The 21,154-nt window shown below is 40.8% G+C and overlaps 1 protein-coding gene across 5 annotated transcripts in view; it reads right to left on the reverse strand.

Annotated features, from left to right (window-relative positions):
- Positions 1-11,376: 11,376 nt before the first annotated feature.
- Positions 11,377-21,154, reverse strand: part of LOC138744546 (oocyte zinc finger protein XlCOF7.1-like) — a 29,047-nt gene continuing 19,269 nt past the window's right edge. For all 5 annotated transcript variants that reach the window (XM_069900894.1, XM_069900897.1, XM_069900898.1 and 2 more), the window contains one exon: positions 11,377-15,268. In XM_069900894.1, the coding sequence (XP_069756995.1) occupies positions 13,504-15,246 (1,743 nt within the window). In that variant the 5' untranslated portion in view covers positions 15,247-15,268 and the 3' untranslated portion in view covers positions 11,377-13,503. The remainder of the gene's footprint in view (positions 15,269-21,154) is intronic.

The following is a 21,154-nucleotide window of genomic DNA, read 5'->3' on the forward strand; positions in this document are numbered from 1 at the left end:
GTCTGCCTGTCCTGCATCGGACTTGTCAGCCACAAACGAGCCTGCAGCTGATGTGGACATTACCCCTCCATAAATCTTCGTCCGCGAAGCCAAGCCAAAGGAAAGGAGCATCCTGCATTTTGCCAAATTTGAGGTGGGTTCCAAAAATGTTGGAACCGTCAGGGTTACCACTGTAGGGTTTGTTAACGGCAGTGCTACTGAAATGAGAGACATCCACACAGCATGAGGTGAACCAGTAACTGAACTTTTTTTAAATTACTCCCGCTGCTGAAGGAGACCGCCCACTTCCTGTGAGGGGTGCGCTGGCCTTAGGAAGTGATGTCAGCGGGTTGCGGCATCACTCCTCGTTGTTACAGAGTTGAATGTTGTATATTGGCCTATGTATTGTGTGGTTTTGTGTTGGAGAATGACAGTTTGCCTTAAGAGCCAAGGTGAAGGTGGACTGTTGAAAGAGTGGGAGACGGACTTGGCATGTGCAGCAAATGATCTAGAAAGACAAACCACCATTGGGTATACTGTGGAGTGGAAGGAGGCCTAATACATGAGTAATTGTCTGGGAGGCAGTTTAAAATGTCGGGCATTTTAAAAGGGATGAACATTCTGAAGGCAGCGAGAAGGATCCAGACCAAGCCATTGTTTCTCTCTCTGGAAACAACACAAGAGCACTTCGAATTTTGTTCTCGCTCTCTCTCTCTTTCTCTCTCTCTCTCTCTCTCTCTCTCTCTCTCTCTCTCTCTCTCTCTCTCTCTCTCGCGCGCACAAACCAATTTGGAAACTTTTGGGGCGATTGACTTGTTGCCAGGTTTAATGTCCCTAAATTTTGCTTTTTCATCATACCGATTTTTCATTTTTCCCTGAGCAGTTTTTAAATTTTTCCTTGCCATCTCGCAAGTCTGATGTAATCTGTTTTTAAATTTGAAAACATAATACAACAGATTTGATTGTATATCATTATGTATCCACTGTTCCTTCAACAAGAAGAACTACTATAGCTTGTCATGATGTGGAGGTCGGTGATGCTAAGCCTATTAAGCAGCATCCTTACTGAGTTAATCATGAAAAGAGCAGATTGTTGGATCAAGAGGTGGATTATATGCTCAAAAATGACATCATCTGAAAATCAAATTCAAATTGGAGTTCACCCTGTGTTCTGGTGCCTAAGCCAGATGGCTCAATTAGGTTTTGTACAGATTATTGAAAGGTAAACATGGTGACAAAGACTGATGTGTTTCCTAATCCCAGAATAGATGAATGTATAGATAAGGTGGGGAAGGCTAAATTTCTTACAAAGATTGATCTCTTAAGAGGATACTGGTGTGTTCCTTTGACAGAGAAAGGCAGGGAGATTTCTGCATTTGTTACACCTTGGGATTGTATGAGTATAATGTTATGCGTTTTGGGATTGAAAAATGCACCTGGCATATTTTTAGAGCATAATTAATGCAGTAATTCAGGGTTTGGAGCACACAGGAGCCTATATCGATGATTTAGTAATTAGTACGAATACATGGAAAGAACACATGCTTAATTTAGAGCAGTTATTTCAGACTGGTGGAAGCATACCTCACAGTGAATTTGCACAAGAATGAGTTTGGACATGCCACTGTAATTTATCTGGGCTATGTGGTAGGACAGGGACAGGTGGGACTGGTTGGAGCGAAAGTATTGGCTATCATTGTGTTCCCTATTCCCGGTAATAAGAATGCTCTTTGGAGATTTCTAGGTATGATTGGCTACTATTGTAGATTTTGTAAAAACTTTGCAGAAATTCCACTCCCATTAACAAAACTACTTGGAAAGAAAGAAACATTTATCTGGTCAGATGCATGCCACAAAGCATTTCTGAAGTTAAATAACATTTTATGCCATCAGCTTGTACTTGTGTCCCCAAACTTTGAAAAGCCATTCTCTTTAGCCGTGGACACCAGTGATGAAGCGGTTGGTGCCATACTGTTACAGAAGAAGGATGGTGATGGAGTAGAACATCCTATTTTGTACTTCTCGAAAAAGTTTAATGACCATCAACAAAATTATTTCACCATTGAGGAGTTATTAGTGCTTATTTTAGCATTGCCACATTTTGATGTGTATATTTGTACTGCTCAAAAAACCATTAATAACATATACTGATCATAATCCATTAGTTTTTCTGTCTAAAATGAAAAATAAGAATAGACGGTTATTGAACTGGAGCTTAATGTTACAAGAGTATGATTTAATTATTACACATAAAGGGGACAGATGATGTAGTAGCAGATTGTTTGTCAAGATGATAATCTGGGTAGATATGAATCTAATCACATACTTAATGTAAAAATTGAGTTTTTATTTTATTTATGTAATACTTATTAATTGTTAAAAATTTGTTCTTGTGGACCAAATTATTTTTAAGCAGGGGAGGTGATATAGAGTTCTGTGTTGTGTATTGGCCTATTTGTTGTGTGGTTTTGTGTTGGAAAGAGACAGTTTGCCTTTTCGAGCCAAGGTGAAGGTGGACTGCTGGGAGATGGACTGGGCATGTGCAGCAAATGATCTAGAAATTTCTGGACTTGGAAGACAAACCACCACTGGGTGTGCTGTGGAGTGGAAGGAGGCCCAAAACATGAGCCATTGTCTGGGAGGCAGTTTAGAATGTTGGGCATTTTAAAAGGGAGGAACATTCCGAAGGCAGCCAGAAGGATCCGGACCAAGCCATTGTGCTGCAAGGACCACTTTGAATTTTGTGCTCTCTCTCTCAAAGATCTTTTGTCTTCAGTTTACCAAACAAACTGAATTTTGTTTACGATCTTTACTTCGATTGAAATTGAAGTTTTGTGAGTCTCATGTGTTTTGTGTCTAAGCTTTTTTTCTGTGGGCTGGTTGCAAATATAAGTTAGACTTTGATTACATATGTTATATTTTGGCTGGGGAATTTATTAGTTTTACCCTGTAATAGAAATTTGTATATTAACCAGTGGGAATTGTTATAAAAGGGGGTGATTTTGAATTAAAGTTGGTGAATTTTTGTTAATAAAGTAATTGTTCATCTTTACCTCTATGTGATGGCCTTCTTTGTGGTTGCTGGTTTGATCTTGTAATACCACCCAGTAGCACACAATACAGAAGCGGTGCTGTCCCTCGGGCAACACACGTTGCCAACTGCGGGTTTCTCCTCAAAAGAGAAGGGGGCCTGTGTGCCATCTTGTGTCAGATAACTTGGGCAGAGATTTGGCTGTCTAACCATGCAGTTGCTTGGCCCATTACAAAAGGCTCTTTTCCTTCCCCAGGAAGTTGGCTTCCAGAACTGCACTACTGTCCTTGCTGATGAACCCTGGGCCAGTGCTGCTTTCAAGGCACATCAGATACCACAAAACTAACCCCCTGATCGAGAAGACCCACCTCCTCCATGTGGAGTATCAGTATGGTCAATAGGACACCATTTCCATCCGAGATCTGGCAGATGCAGGAGACCACCCCACACCCCCAACCAACCAGCCAATTCACTCCTCTGGTCTCCCTGACCAACTGGCCCCACCAGATTTTGCGCCCCAAACTCCAACTGACCTGAACAGCATCAAGGTACCAACACCCCCTCAGCCACTGGAGGCACTGCCTATTGCACAAGACACTGCCCAGGAACTGATAGCTGTGCCACAACAGACCCTACGATGGTCGCAGCGACAGACGAAGCCACTAGACAGGCTGAACCTGTAAGGGACTTTGCAACTGCAACAAACACTAAAACCACCCTACCCAGCGGGACTTTATTTTAGAAGGAGGGGTGAATATGGTGCTACCACTATGTGCATAGATATATGTATGTATGTGCTGGCCCATCCCCTGAACCTTTGACTCCTCCCTTCCAGATATCCCCATAAAGGCTGTCACATCCAGACCCCTCCTTCAGTACCTGCCTTGGAACCATGGCAGCAACATACAAGCTGTGCTGACACTTTTACAATGATTAAAACCTATTAATCACGACTCTCTGTCTGTTTGTGGTTGATTTGAAATGGGGTGCTGCAGTGTGAGCAAGCAGCTCTGCCAGCTATTCTGTCCTCATAGAGAATTGAAATGACTTTACCCAGAATTATTTTGGATAAAGAATTATAAACCTTCTGAGAAGACCTTTTTCTTCCATCTTTATCTTTAATGAGTATCTTAAATTGTCACTATCTTCTTGTTTCCCCAGAAGGGAACACAGCCTCTCCATATCCATGAGTAAAACACAAAAGTCTGCCGACACCATAGATGAAGTAAAAAACTCAATGCTCTTAATATCCATTTCTGTTTATCATATCCTGATATTCTAAGCTCCCCCCTCATTCTTTTAAACTCCAAAATGCAGGTTGAATCTACTTTTTTCATAAAACAACCTATTGAGCTTGCATTAAGGGGAGAGAGAAAAGATTTAAAGCAGGAGGTGGTAAGGACAGGAACATCTTCAATGTTTAGAACATGAAATAGTAGGAGTATTCCATCTAGCCATTGGCGATGTGAGGCCTCGGTGGGGCAGCCTTCAGCAGGTCGATAGTGAAGTTTTGGTGTGGAGGCCTTTGGCGGGTCGATGGTGAAGTTTTGGTGTGGAGGCCTTCGGCGGGTCAATGGTGAGTGAGTGAGAATTCGGTGGGGCAGCCTATGGCAGGTCGATGGTGAGGGTTTCAGCAGGGCAGCCTTCGGCAGGTCGATAGTGAAGTTTTTGTGTGGTGGCCTTTGGCAGGTTGGTGGTGAGAGAGTTCAGCAGTTCGATGGTCAGGGTTCAGCGGGGTAGTCTTTGGCAGGTTGATGGTGAGGGTTCAGCATGGTGCCCTTTGGCGGGTCGACGGTGAGTGAATGAGGCTTCAGCAGGGCAGCCTTTGGCGGGTTAATGGCAAGTGAGGGTTTACAGCCTTTGGCAGATCAACAGTGAGTGAGTGAGGCTTCAGCGGGTCGATGGTCAGTGTACAGCGGGGCAGCCTTCGGTGTGTCAATGGTAAGGGTTCAGCATGGTGGCCTTTGGCGGGTCGACAGTGAGTGAGATCACAGATACAGTGAGTAAGATACTCATTAAAGATAAAGATGGAAGAAAAAGGTCTTCTCAGAAGGTTTATAATTCTTTATCCAAAATAATTCTGGGTAAAGTCATTTCAATTCTCTATGAGGACAGAATAGCTGGCAGAGCTGCTTGCTCACACTGCAGCACCCCATTTCAAATCAACCACAACCAGACAGAGAGTCGTGATTAATAGGTTTTAATCATTGTAAAAGTGTCAGCACAGCTTGTATGTTGCTGCCATGGTTCCAAGGCATGTTGTTCCCTTGTTTAAAAAAAAGGCTCCAAAAGTAAACCAGGAAGTTACATGCTTGTAAGCCTGACATCAGTAGTGAATAAATTATTGGAGGGTGTTCTGAGAGATCAGATATACAAGAATTTGGACAGCCAAGGGCTGATTAAGCATAGTCAATATGGCTTTATGCGTGGTAGGTCATGTTTAACAAATCTTGGAGTTTTTCCAAGGTGGTTACCAAGAAAGGGAAAGGATGTGGATGTTTACATGGACTTTATTAGGGCCACGCTCCTGTTCTGCTCTGAATCATGGGTCCTCTACCGGCATTACCTATGGCTCCTAGAACGCTTCCATCAGCGCTGTCTCCGCTCCATCCTCAACATTCATTGGAATTACTTCATCACCAACATCGAAGTACTCGAGCTGGCAGAGTCTGCAAGCATCGAATCCATGCTGCTGAAGACCCAACTGCGCTGGGTGGGTCACGTCTCCAGAATGGAGGACCATCGCCTTCCCAAGATCATGTTATATGGCGAGCTCTCCACTGGCCACCGAGACAGAGGTGCACCAAAGAGGTACAAGGACTGCTTAAAGAAATCTCTTGGTGCCTGCCACATTGACCACCACCAGTGGGCTGATATCGCCTCCAGCTGTGCATCTTGGTGTCTCACAGTTCGACGGGCAGCAACCTCCTTTGAAGACCACAGAGCCTTCCTCACTGACAAAAGACAAAGGAGGAAAAACTCAACACCCAACCCCAACCAACCAATTTTCCCTTGCAACCGTACCTGCCTGTCCTGCATCGGACTTGTCAGTCACCAATGAGCCTGCAGCAGACGTGGACATACCCCTCCATAAATCTTCGTCCGCGAAGCCAAGCCAAAGAAAGAAGAAAGATTAGGGCCTTTGACAAGATCCCACATAGGATGTTAGTTCAGAAGGTTCAGACACTAGGTATCCATGGAGAGGTTGTAAAAGAGATTCAAAATTGGCTAAATGGAAGAAGACAGAGTGGTAGTGGATGATTGCTTATCAGAATGGAGGCCTCTGACTAGTGGTGTGCCTCAGGGATTGGTGCTGGGACCATTGTTAATGCAGACAAGCGTGAGTTGTTGCATTTTAGAAGGGGAAACTAAGGTAGGACATACACAGTAAATGGAAGGGCACTGAGGAGTGCAGAGGAATAAAGGGATCTGGGAATACAGATACATTATTCCCTGAAAGTGGCATCACGGTAGACAGGGTTGTAAAGAAAACTTTTGGCATCTTGGCCTTCATAAATCAAGTATTGCATACAGGAGTTGGGATGTTATGGTAAGGTTGTATAAGACATTGGTGAGGCCAAATTTGGCGTATTGTGTGCAGTTCTGGTCGCCAAACTACAGGAAGGACATCAGTAAAATCGAAAGAGTGCAGATATTTACTAGGATGTTGCCACGTCTTCAGGAGTTGAGTTACAGGGAAAGATTAGATAGGTTGGAACTTTATTCCTTAAAGTATAGAAGAATGAGGGGAGATTTGATAGAGGTTTACAAAATTATGAGGGGAATAGATAGAGTAAATCCAAGTAGGCTGTTTCCACTTAGACTGGGAGAGATAAATATGATAGGACATGGGTTTAGGGGGAAAGGTTTAGGTGGAACTTCTTCACTCAGAATGGTGGTAGTTTGGAACAAGCTGCCATCTGATGTGGTTGTGAGGAACAAGAATGGCTTAATATTTGATAAGACATTCAATGAACACCAGAATCTTTAAAAGACGGGATAAAGATAAGTGAAAAAATTACTGATGAAGCTGTCTATTCAATTGGGAAATTACAAGCATTTACAAATTTAACAACCATCAGCAACTGTAAGTATGCTTATTGTCCTTTACCAAATTACATTTTGATCAGCCAAGCTGAGTAAACATGGAATCCCGTCTGTCAAATGTAACTTACACAGGAGGAAACACCCAACCCCAACCCACCAATTTTCCCTTGCAACCGCTGCAACCGTGCCTGCCTGTCCCGCATCGGATTTGTCAGTCACCAACGAGCCTGCAGCAGACGTGGACATACCCTTCCATAAATCTTCATCCGCGAAGCCAAGCCAAAGACACAAGGCCATTCGAAGTGAAATTTCATCTCTGATATCTCTTGTCCCTCATGACGACTTACATCACAAGAGTAAGAGATCAGAAAAAAAGCCCTTAACCTAACTCGTCCACATCAACCAAGTTGTCAATGTCCTGTTTGGCCCATATCCCTCTAAACACTTCCTACCCTATACCTTACCACAATTTTAAACTGATGTTACTGTACCCACCTCTGAAGATTCCCTGCCAGCTCATTACATTTACCCACCACATTGGCCAAGTGTATCTTAGGATAAAGCCAGGGAATAAATTTAGGAACTCTTGACAAATATATTTGCATCATCTTTTGCCAAGGGTTTGCTTTTGGAAAACCAGCATAAATAATGTGTTTTTATTTAACTTGGACTGTAGGACAATCCAGGGAAATGCTTGGACAGTGAGCCAAACACAAGTGATGGGAAAATTACTTGAGGGGATTTTGAGGGGCAAGCTCTATGAACATTTGTACATGGAAAGTTGTGTCACGGATTTATGATTTTTTTGAAGAAGTGACCAGGAGGATCAACAATGCTGTCTACATGGACATTATCAAGGTTACTGACAGGTGTCAAATGGTAGGTTTATCAAAAAGGTCAGATCATATGTGATCCAGGGTTAACTCACCAATTAGATTCAAAATTGCATTGATGGGTGGTAGTAGAGGGTTTTCAGATTAGAGGCCTGTGAACAGTGATGTGCCACAGGGATAGGTTCTTGGTTTACAGTTGTTTGTCATCTATATTAATGACTTAGATGAGAATGTATTGGGCATGGTTAGTAGGTTTGCAGAATGTACCGAAATTTATATTGTACACTGAAGGGGACTATCTAACATTACAACTGGGTCTAGATCAACTCAGAAAGTGTGCAAAGAAATGGTAGTTGGAATTTAACTCAAGACAAATGCAAAGTGATGCATTTTTAGTGCGCTGGATGGGTCACATCTCCAGAATGGAGGACCATCGCCTTCCCAAGATCGTGTTATATGGCGAGCACTCCACTGGCCACCGTGACAGAGGTGCACCAAAGAAAAGGTACAAGGACTGCCTAAAGAAATCTCTTGGTGCCTGCCACATTGACCACCGCCAGTGGGCTGATTACGCCTCAAACCGTGCATCTTGGCGCCTCACAGTTTGGCGGGCAGCAACCTCCTTTGAAGAAGACCGCAGAGCCCACCTCACTGACAAAAGGCAAAGGAGGAAAAACCCAACACCCAACCCCAACCAACCAATTTTCCCTTGCAACCGCTGCAATCGTGTCTGCCTGTCCCGCATCGGACTTGTCAGCCACAAATAAGCCTGCAGCTGACGTGGACTTTTTACCCCCTCCATAAATCTTCGTCCGCGAAGCCAAACCAAAGAAACCATGGCATGTCACGCATAGTAAATCGCAGGGTCCTCAAGAGGGTTATAGAACAGAAAGACCAAGGTTTACAGGTATACACTTCTCTGAAATTGGCAATAAAAGGTTGACATGGTCAAGAAGGCACTTGGCATGTTTGCCTTCATTGGTCAGGGCACTTGAGCATAGGAGTTGGGTAATGTCAGAGCTGCAGAAAGTTGTTGGTGAGATCACACAGAGTATTGTGCACAATTCAGGTCATCCAGCTACAAAAAGGGTGTTCTTAGTCTGGGATTCACAGGGGTGTACTGCGACTGTAAGGTTTGAGTCTGGGCTTTTTCTCTGGAGTATGGGATGATGAGGATTGACCTTTTCGAGTAATATTTCCCAAGATGGGGAATCTCAACATTGAGGGCATAGGTTTGAAGTGAGAAGGGAAAAAGTTAAAGGGGACCTGAATTGTGCATAATACTCTGTGTGATCTCACCAACAACTTTCTGCAGCTCTGACATGACCCAACTCCTATGCTCAAGTGCCTTGACCAATGAAGGCAAACATGCCCCTCAGAATCCTCCAGTAATTTTCCCATCATTTGTGTTCAGCTCACTGTCCAAGCACTTTCCTGGCTTGTCCTACAGTCCAAGTTAAATAAAAGCACATTAGCCTTTATCTATTTGTGCTGGTTTTCCGAAAGCAAGCCCTTGGCAAAAGATGATACAAATATATTTGTCAAGAGTTCCTAAATTTATTCCCTAGCTTTATCTTAAGATACACTTGGTCAGGCTCTGCTGATCTGTCTGTCTTAATGTGCTTCAAGACTGCCAACCCCTTAAATTTAGATATACAGCACGGTAACAGGCCATTTTGGATCACAAGTCAGTGCCATCCAATTTACGCCCAATTAATCTACATTCCTTATGTTTTGAAGGAAACCAGAGCCCCTGAGGAAAACCCACATAGATACAGAGAGAATGAACAAACGTCTTCCAGGCAGTGCAGGATTTCAACCCTGATCCTGATCGCTACTGCTATAAAGGTGTTGTGTTTACTGGTACGCCAACCATGCTGCCATAATGTGGATGTGTTCTGAGACATGACTATTTATTTCCCTTAATTCCTTAGCTTTCTATGTCCTTCACAGCAAATAGTTAGGTTGCAGGTGCAGCAGGTTATTAAGAAGGCAAATGGAATGTTGGCCTTCATCGCTAGAGGAATTGAATTCAGGAGTAGGGAGGTAATGTTGCAATTGTATAAGGTACTGGTGAGAACGCACCTGGAGTACTGTGTCCAGTTCTGGTCTCCATATTTGAGGAAGGATATACTGGCTTTGGAGACGGTCCAGAGGAGGTTTACTAGGTTGATCCCTGGGATGAAGGGGTTGACTTATTATGAAAGATTAAATCATCTAGGATTGTATTCGCTTGAGTTTAGAAGAATAAGAGATCTTATAGAAACATATAGGATTATGAAGGGTATGGATAGGATAAATGTAGGAAGGTTTTTTGAGCTGGCCGGGGAAACTAAAACGAGAGGACACAGACTCAGGATTCGGGGGAGTAGATTTAGGACAGAGATGAGGAAAAATAGTTTTTCCCAGAGAGTAGTGAATGTTTGGAATTCCCTAACCAGGGAAGTGGTTGAGGCTGCCTCATTAAACATATTTAAAATTTGGTTAGATAAATTTTTACATGATAGAGGAATTAGGGGATATGGGGGAGAAGGCAGGTAGGTGGAGTTAGGTCATAAATTAGATCAGCCATGATCGTATTGAATGGCGGAGCAGGCTCGATGGGCCATTTTTGGCCTACTCCTGTTCCTACTTCCTATGTTCCTATGTAAATATAGATAGAATAAATTCATTTGACCATACCATTCACCTGTGGCTCCACAGATGACACATTGACCCTTATAGGAAACTATTCTCTCCCTAGTTACCTTTTTGCTCATATTTGTAGAATCACTTGGTATTATTTTTTTAATCTGCCACAGCTACCTCACATCCCCCTTTTTCCCTCCTGATTTCCCTCCTTGCACTCAATATATTTGCACGATCCCAGTTGCCTAGACCCAAACTTTCATTTGCCTAACCAGAATCTTAATATTCCCCGTCAATAATATAACCAGCCTTGTCTCTCACTGTAACAGGAACATGTTGACCCTTCTCACATAAGATCCTCTTTCAAACAACTTTTGCAAATTCAAAATTAGCCTTAGCCCAACTTTGGACTTAAACTTGTGGATGAATCACATTTTCTTGCTGGAATATTTCAAAATTTGTAGAATTGTGTTCACTGTACTTCCCCATTGACACTTCAGTCACTACCTGCTTCACTTCTCAATAGGAGTTCAATGTTGTACAATTTTTATTGGGCGATCTACACTTTGAGAAAACTTTATATTCTGCTCCATCTGAGCTCGATGGCAGTCCCAGTGTCCCCTCACTTTTCCAACCCACAATGATCCATGTGTGGCCCAAACTGCTTTTTTTTTTGTTGAGTTTTGGCTGAGGAGAGTTGGAATTCTTCTAATCTGTAATTTACAAGGAAGTTTTCTTTATAAATCTTCTCATTTTCTTTACAGTAATGTGAATTTTTTTTATCTCAAAGTTTTGTAATTATTTAACTGAATGTTAGCCACAATCTGGCGTTTAAAATTAATGTTGGATTTTTAATTTTGTTTGAGGGGATGCAGAATACAAGTTAGGTAAACCTTACATTTAATTGGTGAATTTGGCAGTTAAAATATAGCATGATAGATGTGAAATTATCTGAACTTAAGGATAGATGAAGATCAACTTTTTGGATATTATTCATGTCTAAATCCTACAGAACTTATTGAGACATGGTATATGTAAATTCATTTGTAGTATCGTCACACCCACAAACTAATACACAATCTTCTGTCTTAACATTTCGGCATTTACAAGTGTTTTCTGTCTGTGCTTATCTAATCAAGTCCAAGTCACTACTTTCCACATTATTAAACCTCTGTTTACATAAGCAAGATTCTTCCATGCACTGTGACTGCAGGAGGTGCTCCACTTGTGCCCACATCTCTTCCCTCACCACCATTCAGGGCCCCAAACAGTCCTTCTAAGTGAAGCATCAGTTCACTTGTAAATCTGCAGGGGTCATCTACTCCATCTGGTGCTCCCTCTGTGGTCTCTACTTTGGAGAGACTAGACGCAGACTGGGAGATTGCTTAGTTGAGCACCTCAGCTCAGTCCGTCGCAATGGCATAGATCTCCCAGTGGCTACCCATTTCAATTCTCCATCCCACTACCTTGTCGACATGTTTCATATACTGTCAGACTGAGACCACCTGTAAATTAGAGGAACAACATCTCATCTTCTGACTGGGCATCCTCCATCCGGATGGCATTAGTATCGACTTCTCCGGCTTTTGTTAAAATTTCCCATCTCCCCACCCCCTTGATTCCCCTGTCGTCTGCCTGTCTCATTTTGCACAGATAAATTCCACCTAGACCCTTATAACATCTAATTAACACCTTTTCTTGGCCTGGATTCCTCTTCCTTTGTTTGAATTCTGAGACTTTCTGATATATCCGGCTTCTGCCTTTTGTGATATTCCCTTGAAGAAGGGCTCAGGCCCGAAACGTAGGCAATATACCTTTGTCAAAAGATCTTATTGATGCTGAATAAACCAGCTGAGTGCCTCCAGCATTTTAGAGTTTTTACTCTTCCATGAATGTTAGATATATTTTCTTTTCCAAAAACTTCATTGAAGTTAAAATAAAATCAATTATTCCACTATATGTGAAAATAAAATTTCCTCTGGTCTCATTTTGATCGTGTACACTGATTTGGAACATCTTTACTTCATTTTATTCCCCTCAGGTTATTGTGTAACACAACTCAATGTTAAATTCTATCACTCCATTAACTTAATTTTTTTCCATAGATCTGTGACTTTTTACTCTCAATTTAAAGATTAGAAAGTACAGTAATAGTTACCTATTGTCACATAACTGAGGTAAGTCAACCCACATTAGAAATAATTTGGTGGTGTAATTTCCATGTATGGAATTGATGGAATATAATAGAATTAAATTATACCAGATAAAAATCAGTCACCGGCACCAATTTCAAGTCTTGACCCAATAGAACCTCAAAGTTGGTCACAATAATCTCCTGGCTGAAATAAACCAACCGTGTGGTGACTGTTGTGGTTTCCTTCCTGCCTGACACATCCATGATAAATGAACCTGGTCCATTTCAGCTTGTGTTACAAGGAAAATGGGCGAGATGTACAACCAGGGCTAGGGTCTGAAGTGTTGATATGTTTTGTGATGTGCCTGGTTAGGTCCATGCACTAGACCCAGCTCTACTGCATAGTCCACGTTCTGGACCCCAGCTGCAGATGCATAGCCCGATTACCCTCAGTTTCAGATGCACATCTCATGTACACTCTGGATTAAGGCTCTGGTTGCAACCAGTCTCCCAGTTTTCCTGATACCAATGGCACATCTGGCTCACATGCCAAGTAATAATTACTCAGCCTTCTTTATAGGGGTGCTCATCTGTGGACAAGCACTATGCATTCTGATGAGTACGCCAGGTGCCAAACCATTATGATTTCTGAATAGACACTGGAAAATCAACATTTTACTGTGGCCACTTGTGAGCTCGTTAGAAAATCAAACACTAATTCTGTACCATTTGTGAAACTCTGAATGGCCTCTCCTAAGGGCAATTACATCAGTGTTTTGAAAGTCACTTTTCCTTACAGCATATCTTAGCCTGGTCTTAAAGGTATTTGATCAAATTGAATTAACTCTTGTTCAGGGAAGCGAATCCCTTTTGACACATATATGAGATGGATTGTCTCGCCCGAGTGAGAAGAAATTGGTGTCTCCAATGTTAGAATTTTTTGATTCATTTGCCACACAAAGAGGAAACCATCTCTCATCAGTATGAACACGTTTGTGTTCAGTGAGATGGGAAGTGCAAGTAAATCCCTTTCCACACACTGTGCAAGTGAACGGCCACTCTCCAGTATGAGTGAGCTGGTGCCTCAGTAAGGTTGATGACTGTGTGAATCCCTTCCTGCACACTGAGCAAGTAAATGGGCGCTCTCCATTGTGAGTGAGTTCATGCCTCAGTAAATATGATGACAGGGCAAATTTCTTCCCACATACAGAACATGAAAATGGCCTTTCCAAAGTGTGAGTACGTTGGTGTCTCAGCAAATCACTTTTGTGTTTAAAGCTCTTCTCACAGTTAAAACATTTAAAAGGTCTCTGATCCGTGTGAACAAGTTGATGTCTCAGCAAGTGGGAAGACAGAATGTATCCCTTCCCACATACAGAGCAGGTGAAGGGTCTTTCTCCAGTATGCACACGTTGATGGACATTGAGGTTGGTCGAACATCTGAACTTTTTTCCGCACAGCATGCAGTTAAATGGTTTCTCTCCAGTGTGAATTCGCTGGTGCTTCAGCAGGTCAGCTGACAAAGTGAACCCCTTTCCACACACAGAGCAAACAAATGGTCTCTCTCCAGTGTGAATGAGTTGGTGTCTCAGCAGAGTAGATGACAGAGTGAATCCTTTTCCACAAACAGGACAGGTAAATGGCCTCTCACCTGCATGACTGTGACGCCATATCAGCAAATCATTTCCATTGTTAAAACTTCTGTCACAGTCAGAAAACTGAAATGATCCCTGATTGGTGTGAATACATTGGTGTGCAGCAAGATTAAGGGAACGCTTAAACACCTTACCACAGAAAGAGCAGGAGAAAGGCTTCTTAGTACATTGATGAGCGCGTTGGCTTGATGACCGAGCAAACCCTTTCCCACATTGGGAGCAGGTAAATGGCTTTTCCAGAGTGTGAGTACGTTGGTGTTTCAGCAATTCCTGTTTGCTTTTAAAGCACTTCACGCACTCACAGCATTTAAAGGGTCTCTTATCAGTGTGAACAAGTTGGTGTCCAGTGAGGTTGGATGAAGAAGTGAATCCCTTACCACACACAGAACATGTGAAGGGTCTCTCTCCACTGTGAGTATGCTGGTGTTTTAGCAGATCACTGCTGTTTTTAAAGCCTTTCTTACATTGCGAACATTTAAAAGGTCTTGTATTGGTGTGAATGAGTTGGTGCGTCTGTAGGTTGGATGAAGAACTGAGTCCCTTCCCACACACAGAACAGGTGAAAGGCCTCTCCCCCGTGTGAGTTTGTTGGTGTTTCAGTAGATGAGATTTGCTTTTGAAGCTCTTCTTGCATTCAGGGCATTTAAAAGGTCTCACTTCAGTATGAACGAGTTGGTGTGTCTGTAGGTTGGATGAAGAAGTGAAGCCTTTCCCACATACGGAACAGGTGTATGGCCTTTCCCCTGTGTGAATTCGTTGGTGTCTCAGCAGGGTGTATGAACGGGTGAACCCCTTCTCACACAAAGAACACTTGTATTGTTTCTTCCCAGTTTGAACAGTATTTTCTGTTTCTGTGTTCAACTTCCAATTTTCACCAGTGGATGATGAGCTGAGCAACTCATTCAGGTCTTGACCTGATGTTTGGGTTAAACTTCCCATCAGCAAATCCACTCCTAATAACCTGTGAAATAAATTAAAAAGAGAATGAGATAGGACACAAGGCAACTTTTGAAATCATTTGGTGAATTCTTCAGTTGTTTTACTGGAAAATGCAAAAGATTGTAAATGTGTTGTGGGTTTGTGAGGAAGGTCAGGTAGGGGAGGAAGCATAAATAGAGTCAGAGGGTTTAAAATCTGGCTACTTCAATGCAAGGAGTATTAGGAATGAAGGAGATGGAATTACGATGTTGTTGCCATTACAGAGACTTGGCTCTTGCAAGGACAGGACTTGCTGGTGCAGGTACCAGGGATTAGATGTTTTAAAAGGGATAGGATGGGAGGTAAAAGGAAGGGGGTTAGGGGAATAGCTTTACTGGTCAGGATAGTATCACAGCTGCAGAAAGGGAAAACACTGTGCAGGGAGTATCTACTGAGTTGGTGTGAGTGGAAGGCAGAAATAGGAAGGGAGCAATCACTGCATTGGGAGTCATCTATAGGCCTCCAAATAGCCCCCGGGACACTGAGGAACAGATTTTGGAATGGTTCAGAAATAATATGTTGTTAATGGGGACTTCAACTTCCAAAATATTGACTGCCACCTCTTTACCGCAAGAGGGATTGATGGGGCACACATGAAGAACAGAAGGATGACAAAGAGTGAATGTAGGGCCACTTAAGGATCATGGAAGCAACATGTGCCTAGAGGCAGAGGAGATCCTAAATGAATACTATATATGTCCTCGAACTTAAACATTTCACCTTGATACCAGGGTCATCCTATACACTTGGTTTTAAAATCCGAACCTTGATGGTGAAGTCTAAACACCACTGCCATCTTCTTGCCGACTCTGAAGCAACCTCACGCATGCCTGTTAGTTATCAGTTAAGTCTCAGTGCTTTCCTGTGGGGTCCATCCGCCTGCTATCGGATCTCTACAGGCTTTAAACAGCTTGTTAAAGGACCCAATGGTAGTTTATTTAAAAATGTGCAATTAAAACCTTTGTTATTAAAATATTGTGATTTTCTTTTAACTACATCCACTGGTCAGCTGTAAGTGCCAGATTTTGGGGTCACCTTATACAAAGGGTATCACTCAAAAATCTATGGTTCTTTGCTTCAGTATTCAGCAGATAAAAGGACCCTGGGTCAAGGTGAGATCAGACTGGGATAAGCTTTTGTGCTGGACCAGGTTGAGATGAAAAAGCAGTGTGAATCTTGTTAAAAATTTAAGGATTGATTAGACTCTGGGACTGGACAAGATATAACCCCCTGGTTGCTATGGGAAGGGAGGGAAGAGATTGCTAGGGCATTGGCAAAGATCTTTGCATCCTCCTTGGCCACAGGGGAGGTGCCAGAGGATTAGAGAATGGCAAATGTGGTACCATTTTTTATAAAAGATAAAAGGGAGAATCCTGGGGATTATAGACAGATGAGTCTTAGATCAGTGGTGTTCATTCTATTGGAGAGGATTCTTTGGGACAGGAATTACGAGCATTTAGAGAAGTACAGTCTTCCCAGGGATAGTCAGCATGGCTTTCTGAGGAGCAAGTCTGAGTTTTTCGAGGAGGTAACAAAAGAAATTGATGAAGGTAGGGCTGTAGATGTAGTGTACATGGATTTTAGTAAGGCATTTGACAAGGGTCCATCTGAGAGACTCTTTCAGAAAGTCATGAGGCATGGGATCCATGGAAACTTGGCTGTGTGGATTCAGAATTGGCAGAGGAGTGGTTGGCAGGAAGTATTCCGCCTGGAGGTCAGCGACCTGGGGTTTCGCATGAATCTGTTCTAGGACCCCTGCTCTTTGTTATTTTTACAAATGACCTGGATGATACAGTGTTCTCAATAATGTCTGAGACAAAGACACTTTTTTTTTCCTGTATTTGGCTCTGTACTCCAGTTTTAAATGTATAATCAAACATTTCACACACAATTCAAGTACACATTCCAGATTTTATTAAAGTGCATCAGTATACAGTTTAGTGTGTTCAGGGACTTTGTACTTTCCAACTTAACAATGTTTTTGGGAAAAAAAACTCACCAAGCCTGCAACCTCCACTATCCAGAACAAGAAATGCAATGATAGTCACAGCCTCCAAACAGATGCACGACTGACTTGATGCTGGAGTAAAGTGCTGTAGCTCCTCAGCCAATCACACCTTCAAGATGCCTTCCCCAAAGAATAACAGTCACTGCGAAATCAGTTGACGCTTGCGAGCGGATTCGCAAATCCAAATGGAGAGGGGAGATGTGGTTGCCCGACAAGGGACAAAGGGCAACTCAGAAAGGGGAGGGACTATTGGGGTTAAAGGAATTTTAGATATGAGAATATGGAAATATTTTATGTTTTAGAAATGTTGTCTTATAATGTGTTCAAAAAAAGAAAGCAGAAATGGATAAAAAGGGAAGGTGGTGATGAGGAAACGGAAAGGAAAGATAAACAAAGTATGAAATGACTATGTTGAACTATATGACTTTAAATATTAATGGAATACATAACCAAATCAAAATGAAGAAACTGTTAAATTTACTGAAAAAAGAAAAAAATTGATATAGCATTCGTGCAAGAAACACACTTAACTGAAGTGGAGCACAAAAAATTAAAGAGAGATTGGATAGGACATGTAACAGCAGCATCATATAATTCAAAAGCCAGAGGAGTAGCTATATTAATCAATAAAAATGTACCAATCAAAATAGAAGAGGAAATAATAGATCCAGCAGGGAGATATGTAATGATAAAATGTCAGATATATTCAGAATTTTGGAATTTACTCAATGTATATTCACCTAATGAAGAAGATCAAAAATTTATGCAAGATATATTTTTGAAGATAGCAGATACGCAAGGGAACATTCTAATAGGAGGGGATTTTAACCTTAATTTGGACTCAAACATGGATAAAACTGGGAAAAAAATTAACAGAAAGAACAAAGTAACCAAATTTATAATTAAATCGATGCAAGAAATGCAACTTTTGGATATATGGAGGAAACAACACCCAAAGGAAAATGAATATTCATATTACTCGGGTAGACATAAAACATACTCAAGGATAGGCCTATTCCTGTTATCAGCCCACATTCAAGGGAGAGTTAGGAAAACGGAATATAAAGCTAGACTATCATCGGACCACTCACCCCTGTTATTGGCAATAGAGCTAGAGGACATCCCACCAAGAATGTATAGATGGAGATTAAACTCCATGCTACTTAAAAGACAGGATTTTAGAGAATTCATTGAACGACTAATTAAAATGTACTTTGAAATAAATACAGAATCAGTGAAAGATAAGTTTATACTATGGGACGCAATGAAAGCGTTCATCAGAGGGCAAATAGTAAGTTATGTAACTAAGATGAAGAAGGACTACAGTCGGGAAACAGAACAGTTGGAAAGGGAAATAACAAATATAGAAAAAGAATTAGGAATAAAAGAAGATACAACTAAAAGATGAGAATTGGCAGATAAAAAAATAAAATATGAAACACTACACACATATAAGGTGGAGAAGAACATAATGAAGACAAAACAGAAATATTATGAGCTAAGAGAAAAAACGCACAAAATCCTAGTGTGGCAGCTTAAGACAGAACAAACTAAAAGAATGGTATTGGCATTAAGGAAAAAGGACAAACAAATTACATATAATCCAACGGAGATCAATGAAAACTTCAGGGAATTCTATGAGCAACTTATATCAAACTGAAAACGAAGGGAAAGAAGACAAAATAGAGGAATTTCTAACTAAAATTGAACTACCGAAATTACAAACAGAGGAGCAAAATTAATAAAACCATTTGAAATAGAATTACAGGAGGTATTAAAAAAACTACCAAACAATAAAACACAGGAGAGGATGGATTCCCAATAGAATTCTATAAAACATTTAAAGACTTATTAATTCCTCCCCTCGTGGAAGTAATCAAGCAGATTAATAAAACACAAAGCATACCAGACTCATGCAAAACAGCAATAATTACAGTAATACCAAAGACAGTGAAAGATCCACTTGCACCAGCATCATATAGACCAATATCTCTACTTAACACAGATTATAAGATAATAGCTAAACTATTAGCAAAAAGATTGGCCGACTATGTACCAAAAATAGTAAATCTAGACCAAACTGGATTTATTAAAAAAAGATAAACAACAGACAATATCTGTAAATTTATTAACTTAATTCATGCAGTAGAAGGAAATAAAACTCCAACAGTAGCGGTTGCTTTAGACGCAGAGAAGGCCTTTGACAGAGTAGAATGGAATTATTTATTCAAAGTACTACCAACATTCAACCTACCAGAGAAATATATTAATTGGATTAAAGCATTATATAAGGGGCCATTGGCGAAAGTGACAGTAAATGGATATATATCAAAACAATTTAACTTAAGCAGATCAACAAGATTGGGATGCCCACTATCTCCCTTATTGTTCGCGTTAGCCATAGAACCACTAGCAGAACTGATAAGAACAGAAAATAAAATAAAGGGATAAAAATAAAAGAGAAGGAATATAAAATCAGTCTATTTGCAGATGACGTTATAATATACTTAACAGAACCAGAAATATCAATAAAAGAATTACATAGGAAATTGAAGGAATATGGAGAAGTATCGGGGTACAAGATCAACGCAAATAAAAGTGAAGCAATGCCAAAGAATAATGCGGATTTCACAAAGTTTAAGAAAGAATCGCCATTTAGATGGCAAACAGAAGCAATGCGATACCTAGGTATACAACTAAATAAAAAACTCGGCCATCTATATAAACTCAATTACCATCCATTAATGAAAAAATTACAAGACGACTTAGAGCATTGGAAAGACTTACCACTAACACTGATAGGAAGGATAAACTGTATTAAAATGAATATTTTCCCAAGGATACAATACCTATTTCAGTCATTACCAATACACCTAACAGAGAAATTCTTCAAGGAGTTAAAGAAAATAATAAGGAAATTATTATGAGAAGGGGGGAAACCGAGGATAGCACTAGATAAATTAACAGATTGGTATAAACAAGGAGGCTTACAACTACCAAATTTTAAGAATTATTATAGAGCCGCACAATTAAGATACGTATCAGATTTTTATCAAACAAGGGAAAAACCAGATTGGACCAGATTAGAACTAGATAAAATAGGAGAGAAGATACCTGAACATATACTACATAAATGGAATGAAAAATTGGTGCAATGTAGGAACTCACCAGTATTGCATCATCTGCTCAACATTTGGAAGTAGATTCATGTAGAAAGGAATAAAACAAATTACCAACTACCAAAACTAATATTGACGCAAAATCAGCTAATCCCTTTCACAATAGATAACCTTTCCTTTAGAGAATGGGAGAGAAAAGGGATCAAAAGAAAAGAAAATTGTTTTTCGGGAAATAAATTATTATCCTTTGAACAAATGAAGGATAAATATAACTCACGATACAATGTTTGCATACTACCAACTGAAAACCTACTTGAAGGACAAATTGGGAAACAGTCTGAGGTTACCAGAAGGAAGCAATTTTGAATATGTGATTACAGACACATAAATAATTAAAAAATTTGTAACAAACATGTACATCAAACTGCAAGAAAAGGAGAACGAGGAAACAAACAATATTCGAACAAATATGGGAGCCATACATGAAACACAATAAAGAAATCCTACCATGGACTTCCACCACCTAAAATGACAGAAGGAGAAGATAACGAAAAGAACTGACTCAGTAAAATTTCTTGTTTATTTTTATTAAGTGACAACATTGTTTAACGGGTTTAATGTATCTTATAGATTGAACTTCAAATAAATGGGGAAGGGGGTGAGGGAGGGAAGGAAAGGAGGGGGAAAAAACCGACACTGTATATATTTAAGAAGAAAAATGTCTGTATGTATCTTGATCAAT

This window comes from Narcine bancroftii, chromosome 10, assembly GCF_036971445.1.
Source record: "Narcine bancroftii isolate sNarBan1 chromosome 10, sNarBan1.hap1, whole genome shotgun sequence".
Classification (NCBI taxonomy): Eukaryota; Metazoa; Chordata; class Chondrichthyes; order Torpediniformes; family Narcinidae; genus Narcine; species Narcine bancroftii.